This window comes from Necator americanus, chromosome II (genome assembly GCF_031761385.1).
Source record: "Necator americanus strain Aroian chromosome II, whole genome shotgun sequence".
NCBI lineage: Eukaryota > Metazoa > Nematoda > Chromadorea > Rhabditida > Ancylostomatidae > Necator > Necator americanus.
Window position 1 is genome coordinate 35,815,324 of NC_087372.1, and position 16,372 is coordinate 35,831,695.

Genomic DNA, 16,372 nt, shown 5'->3' on the forward strand with positions numbered 1-16,372 from the left:
CACGAGACAGGGTAAAGTTGCGTAAGCAACTGCGCTCGAAGGGGCACGATGAAGCAAGCGGTTGGGATCCAGCTGGGACAACCGCTAACCGCAGCAATGAACGGAGGTAGCAAGGATCTTCACTCGCCCCTAACCGCTACGCTCTATCGCACCGCTTCGAGCGCAGCCGCTTACGCAACTCCGCCGAACTGCATTGACCATAACGCTGCTCAGCCTTGCAGTGAATTTTTAAAATGATAGAAGTGGAGTCGTTGATTCATGACTGTGCGGAGACACACGGTGAACCCTTGGCCTTTCTCCCCAAAAGAGTAACATTCTTTGAATGTTTCATATGTGTAACTAAAAGAGTACTAAATTATACATAGGGAAACTAGTAACTACTGGCCACCCAGGTAGGGGCACCTGGATTTGAGCTGTAACGAGAAGCAGGTCAGACAGCAGACGGCGGGGGTGAAACTAGGTACGAAAAAAAAAACTATTGACAATTAAAATTAGACTAATTGTTGGAAGTTATTTATTATTGATAATTATGTCGTTATTGTATTATTACATAATTATTATTATGTTATATTTTCTTAACCATTATTAACTACTAGAACTAAAGTATCGTTATGGTCCACTACGGAATTCCTAATGACTGTGCGGCTCCACGCGATACATCTGATTTTTCCAGTAAAAAAAGTATGAAATTATTTTAAAAAGTATAAAAAGCACTTCTTATTTACCAAGTTTCGGCGATACTAAATACTTGATCCTTCTCAGGGATTTTCTTTGTTTTCTTTCTTCTTTTTCGCTTAAGCCACGTTTTTCCCACAAAAATATTGATCGGGGGATTTCTTCATATTTACCGTGAATGCGTCATATATTATAAATACATACACTCACATTTTATCACGTAAATGTACGTACATAAGAACGGTATGTTTCGCATCATACCGAACACAGCAATCAAATCTCTATCGATCAATAATCACCTATCCTAGAGAAATATTGCTTTAGTTAATACGGGGAGCAGAATTGAAAACCCGTTAATGAAACCTATAATAGAAAATGACTAGACGATAGATGGAATGTTCTTGAAACAATGACTAGCAATCAATAAAAGAAAAACAGCAAGGAATCCATGTTGTGTATCAATATTTAATCTCATTTCCTATACGTTGGTGATTCACGTTTCGAACGTTGATGTCAATTTGCACGTGTCCTTCCGACTCCTCCGCAAATCCATTGAAACATCGGCATCTGAAATTTACCACATGTATGCACTCGATGCGCGAGCCCACAAAAAAAATATCCGGCGAAATTTTATCCCATATCCAGTGAAAGTTTTCCGCCTGGATAGACGCACTCCGGCGGAAAAACGTGCCTTCGTTCAAAAAGTTGCGAGTAAAGATGGTTTTTGTCTTCTTTTAAAGTTGTTTTTTCTTTGAAACTTTGTCCGCGCGGACACTCAGCAAAAACACATTTGCATTCACTTTAAGGGCAGTATATCACGAAATCGACATTTTACGGAAACCAAAGGGAAATCTTAGAAATCGAGTTGTAGATTACGGAAACTAACGTGGCTCCGCTCAACCTCCCCTAATCGTCGTAGAAAAAGGCGTGGGAACGGCGCTTGTTCCTACGAGACACGTTAGAACGCATTCCTATGTGCACGTTGCGGTCCCTTCAGCAGTCTAGTTTCGTTGGGTTTAGTTGAATAGACTGGTGAGGGGGCATCATTGACTGTCGACCGCTCGCTCGTGGACGCAGCGCGTGCACAAAGGTGACACGTTTCAATTGATTTCGTAGGAAAGAACCTACGGTTTCGGTACTACGTCAATCTAGTGATACGCTACGTTCTTAACACTGGAAATGTTTCCACGAAAAACGGCTGGGTCCCGCAACGAAGTGACGTTGCACTGAGTTTGCGCCGACAAAATAACCGAATAGTATTGCTAGACATGATTGAAAGAAGAAGTCACCAGTAGTTCCGTTTCCATCTTATTTATCCTTTTAAAGATAAATAAATTGAATAAATAAATACAAGTAATATAATATAGTAATATGTAACTAAAACAATATATAAATACGGGCTCTGAATATCTTTTCTGCAAAGGAAAATCCTCGGTACGTGACTCACTTATAGACATGTTCCTCATTTTTGAGTACGGCTTCAAGATGTCTGATGTAGCGAATGGCCAGACGCAATGTGTCCACTTTCGAAATACGTTTTTCCCTAGAGAAATTGATCAGAGGTCCTTGATTGACTGATCGATTGATTGATTGATTGATTTGACAATAACAGATAGCACCATGGCTATTTGAAATCCTTGATTCTGACTAGCGCTGAATATTTGTATGTAGAAATGAACTCACGTGTCGGACACCGGTAAATGTCTACGTAGCGCTTCATAACCATTGTTTACGCAACGTACACGGTAGCGTTCACGTTCATTTCGTTTCCATACGGATGTGCTGTAAGGTCTGGAAAGGCCAAAGCTCATAATGTTACACATGAAATGTATGAATGAAGATATGAAGCTCATTCATAGTGATCTAAAAGGATCCAAAACCAAACATACACAGAATGTAAATATAAATATAAATAAACGTATATACAGGAGATGTATGTGCAACTTACAGCTCGTCCAGTTGATATGGGAGTGGAACGCTTGCCTCCGGATCGAATGGATCGATTATTTTCCGTTTAGGAGCTGAACAAAGGATTTTTTCTTAAGGCATTGGAAAAAGGTACAATTATTCTTAACATAAAAAGAAAACTAAATCTGACTACAGTTAGAAATGAGATGTGCTTCAACAGTGAACGCGTGCAAGAAATATTTTCTAGTCTCATCGATTTTACCAGTAAATGGATTTTGAGTAAGGATTTGATGGGAAATTATTATATTTGGTTCAAAACAACTGCAACGACGGTTGGCGTTAGCGAGGGTCCCGACTCGATCCAGACTGCTACGCTGCACCGCATCGCTTCGAGCGCAGCCGTGTACGCAACTGCACCGAGCTTCAGGTCGTTTTGATCCGACCATAATAGCCATATAACGTTGATGTTGAATCCGAAACAGAAGAAAAACTGTACATCAGAGGTCTATTCCCTAGGTGATACGGATTTGAGGTGGAGTATTCGTATACGGGATCGTAGATTAAGGAGAGGGGGTGATTCTGTCCATTTCTTCCTAATTGCGGTTAAAAAAATGGCCTGGAAGATACGGCGAGTGCACACGGCTGGCGTGCTCCAATCGAACTCATTGTAGAAAATAATGCGCACGGCTGGCGTGCCCCAATCGAACTCACTGTAGAAAATAATGCGCCGGAACGCTCGAAGCCGTATCTTTCGGCCGTTTTTTACGGCATTAGGAAGAAATGGACGGAATCACCCCCCTCTCCATAGTCTACGATCCCGTCTACGAATACTCCACCTGAAATCCGTACCACGTCAGATTCGTGGGGTGATGCCTTTAAAGCAATCGATCGAGTTTGTTGCTTGTTATCCATAACGAAATATACAGTCCCCACCTAAATAAATCAATCATAGGAGACAAAAATTAGTTTTGAAATAGAGGTATCTCATGAATATCAGGATCGGTGCATTAGATTTCAATCTGTTTAGTTGGTATAGTAGAGTGCAGTTAACACATGGGATCGAGGTGGGACCACAGTGAATTGTAGAGATGAGTGGTGGGAGCAAGGATCCCGTTCACTTTCGCTACTGCACCGTGCTTCAGGTCGTTTTCACCCGACCATAGCTCCTTTTTAAAATTCATTCTGTTCGTTTGCTAACTAAACACTTGGAGATTCAGGAAAAAGGACTAGTCTGTTAGAAACTTAAAAACGAGCAATATTTATGGGATCTAGCTGGCCTGACTCAGGGGGAGGTGGGGATCACCAGCGAGCAGGTAATTTTCTGTCGAGAATTTATTTCTTTGGAAGTGCTTTGGAACCCATCTTCTCATTCATTTATCCACTTTTTTTAAAAGATATTTGTTCAGAGAAGATGGGATATGTGTTTCTGTACTAGGACTACATCGAATATCCGATTTTTACATCTTCAATTCTTCACTATGACCGTTCCGTGGGAAGACACATTTTTTTCTTGGGTCCTCTTTGTGTTCGCAGCTTCTGAAGGAAATGAAAACCTCCTCAGAATAGCAGGAAATGAATATAACAATCAATTTCTGCTTTTTTCATGGAGTTGACATCAATATTCGGTTCATACATATGAATACAGACAGACTTTTTATCTCTAAAGAAAATAAAGACACTAAGGAATTAGATATGCTCATACCGTTAATTCAAGCAGTTGTGTACGATCATGGATTAGCAAGGATAGATGGAGCGCCGTTGTGCGCCACAAAGTAGCCCTCTTATCCCACAAAAACTTTTTTCTGTGTTTTTCTCGGCTCAGAGCAATCACTGGTGTAAGGATCCTCACCTGGCTGCTCATTTTCAGTTGTAGTTGGTTTGGGAACGGCAAAAAGGCTTGCATTATAGAGTGTGCTCAATGTTGGTGTGGTGATGAACGCCATTTTCTGGAGGAGAGCAATATTTATCCACGCACATAAGGAGAAGGGAAAAAATAACAAAGAAGTGAAGGGTACGAGTACAAAAAAATAACATGGACGTATAATAAGAAAGAGAGAAAGAGCAACTGAAAATCCCGGAGAATGACCCGGGAGAAAAAGTAAACGATGCAAGGTGTGAGCACGGTATAAGTTACGTTTGTTAAGGCAGGTGAGCAGCGTTCAGCTGCACCACCGGACTGTCACAGTTTGATTGAGTGATTGCCTAACGGGATGGCTCAACCGTGGTCGCCGTATACGGTAGATCTGTGCAAACAAACGTCCTCATGCCCTCCCCGTATATGGCGGTGGAAGCGGCGGCAACGTCGGCCGGCTTCTACATAGGATCGCTGCTCATACGGGGATCACATCGGGGATAATAACAAGTGGATGTTGACAGAGTATCAAATGTAACGAATGGCGGTAAATGAGGTAAAACGCTTTGATTTGGGAGGTTCAACTGATCGAGAGATTGGAGGGGAAAAAATGGTTCACACAGTTCCAATAAATTCTTAGTCGTTATTATTTAAAAAAAAACCGCGGAAAAGCTTTAGGATCCAAGAAAGGCACAGTTTCCAAATAATATAATACGTATGGGAAGTCTTTTAAACAATTATTAAGGAATGGAAACCAGGATATATCTCTTCTACTGCACAGAAACTGATGTATATATCAATTTTGTATTAATATGTGGCTAGTCGCTGGTGTGACACTCGATGATTTGGAATGAGATCATTTTCGGAAAACATTTCGTTTTTTTACGATTTTTTCGAACTATTTGCAGAGTTTTCTTGACTTCTTCTTATCGGGTTTCTGCAGAATTTTTTATCTTTGTAATTTTTGTAAAGCTTTCTAGGCTTCTTCTAATCGGAGTGTTGTAGAATTTGTGATTTTTTTCTAGCCTGTATTTAAGATTATTTAAGATTCTCAGGAGTGGAAATTATGTTAAGTATGTTCGGTTCAGGATTTATAGCATGGTATAAGACAGTCACCTTCGCAAAAATCCACTATAGAATAAGCCGTCAACATTGGATTTTGTTTTTTTACTTTCAGTAGTTGCAGAAACATTTGGATGAAAAAAAAAGTTCTACGGTTTCTGGGAATGAAGGACAGAACGATATTTTCGAGAGGTCTGAGAGATTTCACGATGATGGAAAAGGACTAACTGCGTCTAAGCTCATCAGAAACCGCTGCAAAGTGAAGGAAATGTGCTGAACATAGTTTGATGACCAATTTTAGACCCTTCGCCTTTTATGTCAATGTCCGATGTCTGAAATAGGAATTCTGATTTTCAAACTCAACTATCGGGAGAATTTTTAACGAACAACATCGATTTTTCAGTCATTTTTCTTCTTTTTTCATAAGAAAAAGTGTTCGAAAATATAACAATGAACAAGCTTAAGTCAAGGAAATTGGATAACCTAAAGATGAGGAGTGTTGAGGAAATTAAGCACCAGAAATTTCTGGATGAGTAGAGTACAAGCGAAGTATAGTTGGTCCAAGACGACGTGAAGCACGGTGCTTGAACGATGCGATGATCCCAGTAGCACTTGGGATCTAGGTGGTAGCATTGCGGACTGCAGCGGTGATTCCCACTACCAAGGGGCTCCTTTTGATCCTAACCGCTACGCTTCACCGTAACGCTTTGTGCGCAGCCGCTTACGCAACTGCGCACCGAGTTCGTTGGTGTCGTTGTGACCCGAATATAGATAGTAGTGGCGAAATCTGACTACTGGAAAACTATGTTGTATCCTTGAGAAACGGCAGAGCATATTAACTACATTGATGATTCGGGGACAATGTGTTTGTGGTGGGGGGAGCACTCAGTGGCTCCCTTATTTCCCGACGCTCTAACTTACTTTTTTCTCTTAGTAACTTTAGTTTACATGTCATAGATCCTCTAAGACTAAGGTTCAGACCTTAGCACCTCGATTAATTTGATTATTCACTTTGGGAATTAAGGACGCCACTGAGTCCCCCCTTCCCAATTACATTTTACCCGATGATTCTAGACTATTTATTTATCTATCCATTTCCTAATTATCCATTTATTGCCCATGTTTGAGTGTTCTTAAATCCTGGCATGTTGAACACGTAGCTTTTTATTGAATTGCTTGGAGGCGGCATCACCCCACGAATCTGAGGTGGTACGGATTTCAGGTGGAGCATTCGTACACGGGATCGCAGATTATGTAGAGGTGGGTGTGGACACGGCTGGCGCGCTCCGATTGACATCGTTGTAGAAAATAGCGCGCCGGAACGCTCGAAGCCGTATCTTCCGGGTCGTTTTTTTACGGGAATTAGGAAGGAATACACGGAATCACCCCTCTCCTTAATCTACGATCCCGTACACGAACACTCCACCTGAAATCCGTACCACCTCAGATTTGTAGGGTGATACCTTTGAGCTGTGGCCAAGATTGGTGTTGATATCTATTAACAGCTAACGTTTCGGCGTTTTCACCTTCGTCAGAGCCTGGAAAGATCGAAGCCATCAGTGGTTTATTCTGTCAAGCGCCTTATCACCTTACAGGAAGGATCTGAACGATAGGTAAACTCAAACACCAACACATTGGCTTATGCTTTCCTGATTTGCTAGACTTGGTAACGCAACAGACCACCACGTACCACAACTACGAGTAGAATATGTAGAATGGAATAATGTAAAATACATTTGTTATTATTTTTCATGTCACTTTATTCGCTGCCTTCGAATTCCATTGTGTGGCCATTCCTATTGCTTCGACATCGTCATCGATTTTCATCAGTGGTGATGTCATTTATGAGTAATTTGTTGGAATAAAACCGTCCCTCATTATCAATACAGCCCATTAAACTAAACCGATACACGTAGTTAAGATTACTGTGAAAAAAAAACGAACTGTCATGAAGTCAGCACACTATCACAACGTCAACACCTCGTTCAGTCAGTACTTTGACGCAGGTAAAGGTCAAAACAGTTGACTAAGCCCGTTATCTGCAATTTCCTGTCAATATAATATTTTATTTTACCCCGCTCATCTAGCCCATAGTTCATATTTATCATTAGTTTGTACTTAATTTGATACGATATTATAAATATACAATAATACCTGACTACTACTGCTTTACATGACCATAACCAGTACCCATGAACATAAAAACATTATTAAAGGTAGCGAAAATAATGTGGAAACCTGATGAAAACACAGAGGTCGTGGTGTGGATCCCCTATAGGAGCGTGGCTCCACTCAATTTCCTCTAATCGCCCTTTAAAAAAACCGTGTGGGAACAGCGTTTGTTCCTACGAGATACGTTAGAACGCGTCATCTTTCTGCACCTTTCTTCTTTTAGAGACATCGTAGAAGAAAGAGAGAAACTAAGCTCCCTGTCAATTTCACCCGACTACATTAATATACTAACACAGGGGTGGGTGTAGTGCAGTCGGCAAGAGGTCCGCTGTAGCCGAACGACCGATGGTTCGACACCGCCCTGGTGCCAACCAAGCCCTTCATCCCTTCGGAGTCGACAAATTGTTGCCAGATTTGTCTGAGAAGATAAAAAAAACACTGTCTTGATTATCGGCTGACTCTAGCAAGATGTTACGTAGGCCAACATGCGTTTCGGAACCTTAATGAACTTACTTACGAACTACAGTAAAATACGTTGGCGCATCCCAAGAGGATTGACATACCAGTGACCTTATCTTTTTATTCCTATTATACTAATAAGGTTAAAGGTCTCAGGACGTGGATCATGTAAACTGGTAGCCAACTATCAAGCCAACTATGTGGATGCGGGCATCTTTCCGGAAACAAGACGGAAAAACAAAACAAACAAAAGAGAAATAGCTAAGAAGGTTTTCTTTACATTTTTTTTTTTGAAATGTTTCATATATTTCTTGGTACTGGTGCTACACTAACCCCACTGCTCCCACTTTCCACTGACGGACCAACAATCTAAGCTCGTGTGATCCGGTCCACTGTTTTCTGACTTCCTCTGGTATTCGTCATAACATCCGGGATTGATTATCATTTTCATATAATTATTCTCCAAGTAAAAAAGAATGAAAAATAGAAATAAAAATAATAAAGAATAAAAATAAATAATAAGGAATAAAGAATGATATGAATAAATGCCGATAAACTTCGGCATGACGATGATTCAGAATGTGTTTTTAATTTGACCCGTGTACGCGAAGTTGTTACGATCCTTCATGGATGGCTAACGTTCCGGAGAAATTGCCTTCTTCTTCGTACGTATTTCTTCTCCGTTCTTCGTTGGATACCAAAGGTAGGCTTAGGATTTCCTTTGTTGGTCGGAGAGGGCGTCCGATCAGATAATCACGCTCGTTCTCTTCCTTCGATTTTTCCTTCGAGAAGAAGGCGATTTCGCCAATAATAGAGGATAGTAACAACCTTGCGCCCGGCTCAAATTAAGAACACCTACTGGATCATATAATGATAATTACTTTCGATTGCCAGTACTTCCTCATGGCTAAATTTCACATTGGCCAGGCCAAAAGCAAACTCAAGTCAATAAAACAGAGATGCTTCTTTCAAGTGTCAATGATTCGTACGAAAAATAGCTTATAGTCTATAAAATCAAAAAGTCGGGTGGTCATAGGGTGTGGCGTCATAACGGAGAAGATTTTGAAGTTAAGATCAAGTTAAGATTTTGGCGGGCAAACCTAGTATTACGGCGCGAAAGGCCCTGGAGGCTTTTTGGATCAAGTCCAAGGGCCCAAAGATAAATCGCAAAGAAGAATGCCTCTGCATTACGCGGGAACTCGCGCCCTATTTAAGGCTGATATTTGATTCCGCTAGTCACCTCAAAACAGGTATCTAGCAGTGGCAGAATAGTCAGCTGATCCTAAGGTACAATATTATCTTCTACTGGTAACTATGAGGCCAAACAGCCAACGTAGGACTTTCTTTGTTGGGCGGATAAGGCGTCTGATCGGATTAATCACGTTCGATTTCACCCTTTCAGGCTCTGGAGAAGGCGATAGTGCCGAAACGTCAGCCACGAATAAAGAATTGTAACAGCCTCGTGTCCGGCTCTATTAAAGAAAACAATTATTGAAGTCTGTAAAATGTTCCCAAAGTGTTACGGTATTTGGTTGAAGTTGGCGTATCTGCTGAGTCTTGGATACGCGTAAGCAATGGATGTTTTTTGCTTCAGAACGTATATTAATATCTTTACTTCTCTCTATTTTTAATTTTAAAATTTCTGGAATTCGCAAATTGTTCTTTTCTGGGAATCTGCTGGATGCAGATCAGACAACCAACTTCCTATCTCTATGTGAAAAGCAACTTCAAAAGTTGACCAAATGATGTGTGCGAAAAACGCCCCAACAACCCCGAAAGTCACATTTTTGCATGACAACGCGCAACCTGAAACCGGGAAAGGTGGCACGACAACTTCTGGAGGGTTTGGACTGGACAACCGTGCCCCGCATTCCCTATACACAGCTCCGTACTTTCTTTTCGCTGACTATCACCTGTTCCGGGTTGTGGAAGCAGCATCTGTGCGAAAACAGAAAAAAAAACTTTTAAAGATTTCGATGATCTCAAAAACGTACTGAACGACATTCTTATAGTCGCGGTCCCTCTCCTTCTGGAAAAAGAACACATTAAGTGCCTACACGTTGCTGATAATGATAGTAATTAGACTGCTGAAATATAATAATACAAAAAATATAAGAGAATTTCAACTTTTTTTTCAAAGTGCTATGTATTCCACGAAACGTTTAATATAGTTCTAGTTGTTTTTATATGTTGCTAACATTTGCGTGCTAGTTCCTCTGATTAAATCTTTGGGGCGTGTCTGATTTTGACATTTGCGTTGATTTCTTTAAAGAAACTCTGATAAATGACTCATAGTCAGTCATTTGTCAACGAACCCTCCTAACTCTCTGATACGGTTTCTAATTAACTGAGTTTTATTTGACTATAACTGAGGTTAGTGCTGAAATCTTACTTGTTTTTTGTAGCTTCTTTGCCCGATCCTTCCCGCTCTGTCTCAACATCATCGCTCCGATTTAATAATTTATTTCTGAAAATTTCTAACATTTTATGGAAGAGAATGAAACTCTTTGCCATGCAACGCTGCATGGATGGATCAAAGAAGATTAGTAGAGTATAGTAGGATTCTAAAAATTAGTACTTTTATTTAATAATTTCTTAAATAATTTAGGAGATACAGAATATAGGAGACTTGTGTGGAATCTATTTGAAGGCTTTTATTTTGTGATTTATCGCATTCCTGCTAATAAGGAGCTCCTTTTATAAGTTATACAGGGCGGTGCAAAATCTTAGGTCCACCCCTGATCTTAATAATAGCAGCCCATGAACGGACTACCAGAGCCAGACAGTATTATCACTGTATTTCTCACTTGCAAAAACCTCTATAGACGTACCCTTGATCAGTCCGGCAAACTTTTATTGAAAAATGGGCCGGTGCAAAATCTCAGGTCGACTTCATAAAAACTGGGATTTATTTTAAAAAATAGCGTCTAAAAACAAATTCAGTACTTTGTTACATCGCCTCTGTTGTAAATAACATCAAAAATTCTATTCTGCATGCTACTGAGAAAGACCTATCTAAGATCTAAGATAAAGGGTTGCTCTAAATCAGGCCATGCAACAAGTATAGCGGCCTTCAGCTCCGAAATCGAGGAGAAAGGACTTGTCTTCCCATACACCATGTGTACAAGTGTACCCCATAAATTTTCCATCGGGTCAGTATCTAGAGAACAACTCGGCCACACCAGAAATTCGATTCCTTTCGCATTAAGCAAATCTGTAGTTGACTTTGACACGTGTGCGGACGCATTATCTATCTTGTGGAATGTGGCAGTAAATGATTTTCAAGCAGTTACTGATAATCTTCGCTGTTCGTCTTGTACGAGACGAGACCCAGACCAGAGACTTCCCCCCCAAAGTTTCCCTTCCTCAGATCTCTCCTGTAGTGTCTGTAGCCGCCGAGTCCATCGATATTCCGCTTCTTTTCGTCGGAGATCATCACCTGAAATTCAGATACGTACTTGCCAGATTAGCAGCAAGTGTATCTCATCTGTTTTTCTATTCGTACTTATGTGTGCGCTAGCGAACTTAAAAGCAGCATACCACGAATCTGGGGTGGTACGGATTTCAGGTGGAGTATTCATATACGGAAATCGTAAAACAATCGTAGAATAACGAGAGGTGGGTGATTTCGTTCATTTCTTGCCAATTGGCGTGAAAAACGGCTCGGAATATGCGGCGTGTGCACACGGCTGGCGCGCTCCAATCGAACTCTTTGTGGAAAATAGCGCGCCGGAACGCTCGAAGCCATATCTTCCGGGCCGTTTTTTACGGCAATTAGGAAGAAATACACGGAATCATCCCCCTCTCCATAATCTGCTATCCCGTATACGAATACTCTACCTAAAATTCGTACCACCTCAGATTTGTGGGGTGCTACTTTTAACTTTCGAATGGCCTTAATTTTGATAATGCGTATGATTTCTCTTATTTCAGTGGAATGAAGATTCCAAAAACAGTAATTCTGGTCGCAATCTTTCTCCAAAACGTTCTATCCGGACCTTTGGCGGACCATGGAGAAACAGGTGAACGTTCAACACAGTGAACGTGAAAAATAAATAGAATGTGGCACTCACACGGCTGAATGTCTTCGATATACTTGAAAACGATATTTTCAGAAGCGGTGAGCAAAATCGTGCCTAATTCCAACTTTCGGAAGTGTGATGTGTTGGGCGATAACACCATCTCACTCTGTCCTTCAAATCAGACAAACTCTATATCTGAGAGCAATAACATGATTTCACGAACATTCGAAAGCAAAGACAAGAAGTACAAAATAACAGAGGAAGAACTCTCTGCTGAAGTAATAAAAAATTCCTCTTCATTCACGAAATTAGGAAATGATTCCATTGCTACTTATACTTATAAAAGGACGTTCGAAAAGAAGTTTATATTCAACAGAATACCAGTACCTCATCCCAATCAAGGGACAACAACACCACGAACTCCTACCACTCCGAGTGCAGAAACCGTAGTAAGTACAGGTTACGTGACAAGAACTTTATCAACCAATGGAGAAACCACAGCAAAGACGGAGAGAGTCACACATCCACCAAAACCAGAAGTGAACACCGGTTGGACCGAGCGAGTCACACCTTTACCACTTCCAGAAGTAACCAATGGCAGGACTGAGCGAATCACACACCCACCACGTCCAGAAGTAACCACCGGCAGAACTGAACGAGTCACACACCCACCACGTCCAGAAGTAACCAATGGCAGGACTGAGCGAGTCACACACCCACCACGTCCAGAAGTAACCAATGGCAGGACTGAGCGAGTCACACACCCACCACGTCCAGAAGTAACCAACGGCAGGACTGAGCGAGTAACGTGGCCACCACTTCCAGAAGTAACCAACGGCAGGACTGAGCGAATCACACACCCACCACGTCCAGAAGTAACCACCGGCAGAACTGAACGAGTCACACACCCACCACGTCCAGAAGTAACCACCGGCAGGACTGAGCGAATCACACACCCACCACGTCCAGAAGTAACCAACGGCAGGACTGAGCGAGTCACAAACCCACCACTTCCAGAAGTAACCAACGGCAGGACTGAGCGAGTCACACACCCACCACTTCCAGAAGTAACAATTGGTAGAACTGAGCGAGTCACACACCCACCACTTCCAGAAGTAACCAATGGCAGGACTGAGCGAGTCACACACCCACCACGTCCAGAAGTAACCAATGGCAGGACTGAGCGAATCACACACCCACCACGTCCAGAAGTAACCAATGGCAGGACTGAGCGAATCACACACCCACCACGTCCAGAAGTAACCAATGGCAGGACTGAGCGAGTCACACACCCACCACGTCCAGAAGTAACCAATGGCAGGACTGAGCGAGTCACACACCCACCACGTCCAGAAGTAACCAATGGCAGGACTGAGCGAATCACACACCCACCACTTCCAGAAGTAACCAACGGCAGGACTGAGCGAATCACACACCCACCACGTCCAGAAGTAACCAACAGCAAAACTGAGCGAGTCACACAGTCAACAGAACCAGAAGGATTCACGGCTGAGACCAAGATTGTAACAGATGCACTATCAACGGAGGAGATGCGAGGTAGCACAGAACTCGTCACACAGCCAGAAACTTTTGGAACCACCAAAGGTGATTGTCGTTTTATCTATTTTTGTCGTGCAACATATACATCCTTTCCAACTGATCGTCTTTCCAGTTTACCGTAGTGCGAATGTAAGCTGTCTATTTGCTGGAGATCTTCTTAACTTTGGCAGTGAACAAGAAGCATACGAGAAGGTATTTATCTGTGTGCACGGAAAAAAGTGCTGTTGATACGTACCGATTAATTCGTCTTTGCAAACTAAACTTTACAAGTTAACCGAGTTTTCGGGCGGTTTTCCTGAGACATTCTTCTCTCTGAGCTGATATGTAAGGGCTAAAGCATTATTCGACCAAAAGCATCTAACCCTTCTCTTATGATAAAATTGTTCCCTTTACAGTACTGAATGTTGAATTCAGCTGTTGGTTGCTTGCATTAACTTTAAAGAATGGTTTCAGTCGCGATAATCGTTATCAATTATTATTTATCGATTACAACAAATTTTTTTAAACCTTATCTATGTTTGCGAAAATCTATCTCCATGTCTGAAAAAAAACCTGTTTTTCAGGAAAAGAAGTTTATGATTGAAGTCGGTAGAAGGTTATTCAGTACCACAAAAAATGCTAAAGCTGTATCATGGGCATACGGTTACACGAGCGGCCCAAAAGGTCTAAAAACTACGTTCACTACGATGAAGGATAGCTTTGCTGGCTTTGTGGAAGATGTCATGACAAAAATGAAATACGAAGATCTTGAAAAGCCCAATCTTACAAATAGCGGGTAAGTTTGAGAAGTCTCAATACTTCTTTTTTTTTTTGAGATTCTGGAGGAATTTGCACCTCAATTGTCACTAGCTTTTCTAAGCTGTTCAGTCCTTCTTTTAAAAGTAAGTAAGAAAACTACCCTATTTAAAAACTACTACTAACGCGCTAAAAAGATGCGTTTGTCGATTAAATATAGTTTTCTTGTTACTGAAAGCACCTCAACACTTTTTATTTTCAATTTCCATTTTCCTACATTTTTTCGAAAACACTACATGTTTTTTTTTCTAAAGTGGAAGTAATGTGCATCTTTTTTCCCGGAAAAATATCTTAATATTTGGAGCCCTCCTTTTCTTCATTTTTTTCTTCCTTTCTATCTAATAGCTGAGAAAAACTATTGATTTTTCCCGAAAAAGAAACAAAGTTGGGAACAACCTTGGAGATTTCCTCCCCTATTTTCATTTAATACCATGATCATTATAGGGCAATTTCAAACCTTAACACCGCCAGTGACAAAGAAAAAAATGCGAATTGTTTGGTGTTCTTCTCCGGATTGTAAGTCGATTTAGTTCACATGGATTCAAAAAAAAATGGCTGCCTTGTTTTTATTTAGAAAGAGTGCGAATAATTTAAGAAAGACGTTAAAGCTGAATCCAAAAGGCATGAACAATTTCAAGAGAGTTGTCGCTGTTAGCCTGAATGGTAAGTGTTTCTTCCTTAGCAAAACTGTTCATTTCTGTTCGTCGTACTTTTGTAAAAAGTTTTGCCCCCAGAAGAAAATCTTAGAAATTCATTAGTGTGGTTGGTTTTCGTTTTAGGCGCTGATCTGGGTACATTGGTTGTTCCACCGAAAGGGGAAGCGGTCACCGTTACGGATCACTATTCGGAAAAAGACGTTTCAAAAGTTGTCGATAAAATTCTTGCCGTTTTCTAAAGAAATTCTCAATAAATGTTCGCATACTGGTTATTCTAATTGCTGATGTTCTATTGAGTGCTTATTGATCGGATTATTTATTGACTTCATATTTTATTTTAATTCCTCCACAAAGTGAAGGAATTCACTATGGAGGAAGGAAAGGAGAAAGAAATAAAGAATTTATTCTAATTCCTCCACATAGTGATGAATCTGACGTGGTGAGGGAAACCGAGGGAGAAGCTAGCAATAGGGTTGTAGATTGCGGAATTCAGGGTGGTTCCGCTCATCTCTTCTTAATCGTCGTAAAAAACGACGTTAGAACAACATTATTTCCTACGAGGCACGTGAGAACGCGTACCCTTAAACACACGACGTATCCATGTGTGTGCGTTCGAAAATCAGTTGTGCCTTCTGACCAGAATATTCAAGTGAAACCAATGAAAAGACTGCTAAGGAGACCTGATCGTCTACATAGAGGAGCGTCTCGTAGTAATCAAAGTGGCTCCTACGCCGTTTTTTTATGACGATTAAGAAAGGAAAGATGGAGGCACCCACGATCCGGCAATCTACAACCGTATTTCTAGCTTTTCCCGCGTATTCGCTCACCACACTCGTGGTATCTTGCCTTTAAGATCGTCATTTTTGAGCATAACTTTGGCAGCTTCGTTCTCTTCATACTTCGAAAGGGACCTAGTGTGACCCCGTGATGATCGTCATACCACGTCCCTACGAAGAAATTTCTATACATCACATTGATTGGAGCACATAAAAGTGAGGGTGGAAAAGGTTCAGGAGGATCGAAAGAGTACCGTCGCCATCTTATTGCGCAAAGAATCACAACACCTGGGAAGAGGGAGGCTCATGAGGTACCCGAGCTAATTGGGTGTAACCGACAAGTTGTAACCTGGCGTGATATGGATTTCCGATTGTCGAAGACTATACTGGATCGTAGATTACAGAAACGGGTGGGATCCCATTCATTTCATCCTA

At 41.2% G+C, this 16,372-nt stretch overlaps 2 protein-coding genes across 4 annotated transcripts; one reads left to right on the forward strand and one right to left on the reverse strand.

The window, feature by feature from the left end:
• Nucleotides 1–1,133: 1,133 nt before the first annotated feature.
• On the reverse strand, nt 1,134–4,526 carry RB195_020505 (uncharacterized protein; the record flags this gene model as incomplete). Its single annotated transcript, XM_013443566.2, has 5 exons — nt 1,134–1,242; nt 2,123–2,218; nt 2,359–2,466; nt 2,624–2,696; nt 4,433–4,526. The coding sequence occupies 5 exons, from the start codon at nt 4,524–4,526 to the stop codon at nt 1,134–1,136; spliced, it is 480 nt and encodes a 159-aa protein (XP_013299020.1).
• A 5,393-nt stretch (nt 4,527–9,919) lies between these two features.
• Nucleotides 9,920–15,400, forward strand: RB195_020506 (uncharacterized protein; the record flags this gene model as incomplete). Of its 3 annotated transcripts, XM_064188835.1 has the most annotated exons (8): nt 12,360–12,428; nt 12,527–12,599; nt 12,652–13,755; nt 13,823–13,902; nt 14,274–14,485; nt 14,950–15,021; nt 15,080–15,168; nt 15,285–15,400. In XM_064188835.1, the coding sequence occupies 8 exons, from the start codon at nt 12,360–12,362 to the stop codon at nt 15,398–15,400; spliced, it is 1,815 nt and encodes a 604-aa protein (XP_064044716.1). The 3 variants fall into 3 exon arrangements, with proteins under 3 accessions (XP_064044714.1, XP_064044715.1, XP_064044716.1); XM_064188833.1 differs by adding an exon at nt 12,066–12,150 and having other exon boundaries at nt 12,244–13,755; XM_064188834.1 differs by lacking the exons at nt 12,360–12,428; nt 12,527–12,599; nt 12,652–13,755; ... (3 more) ...; nt 15,080–15,168; nt 15,285–15,400 and adding exons at nt 9,920–9,988; nt 10,481–10,501; nt 12,062–12,150; nt 12,244–12,268.
• Nucleotides 15,401–16,372: the final 972 nt, after the last annotated feature.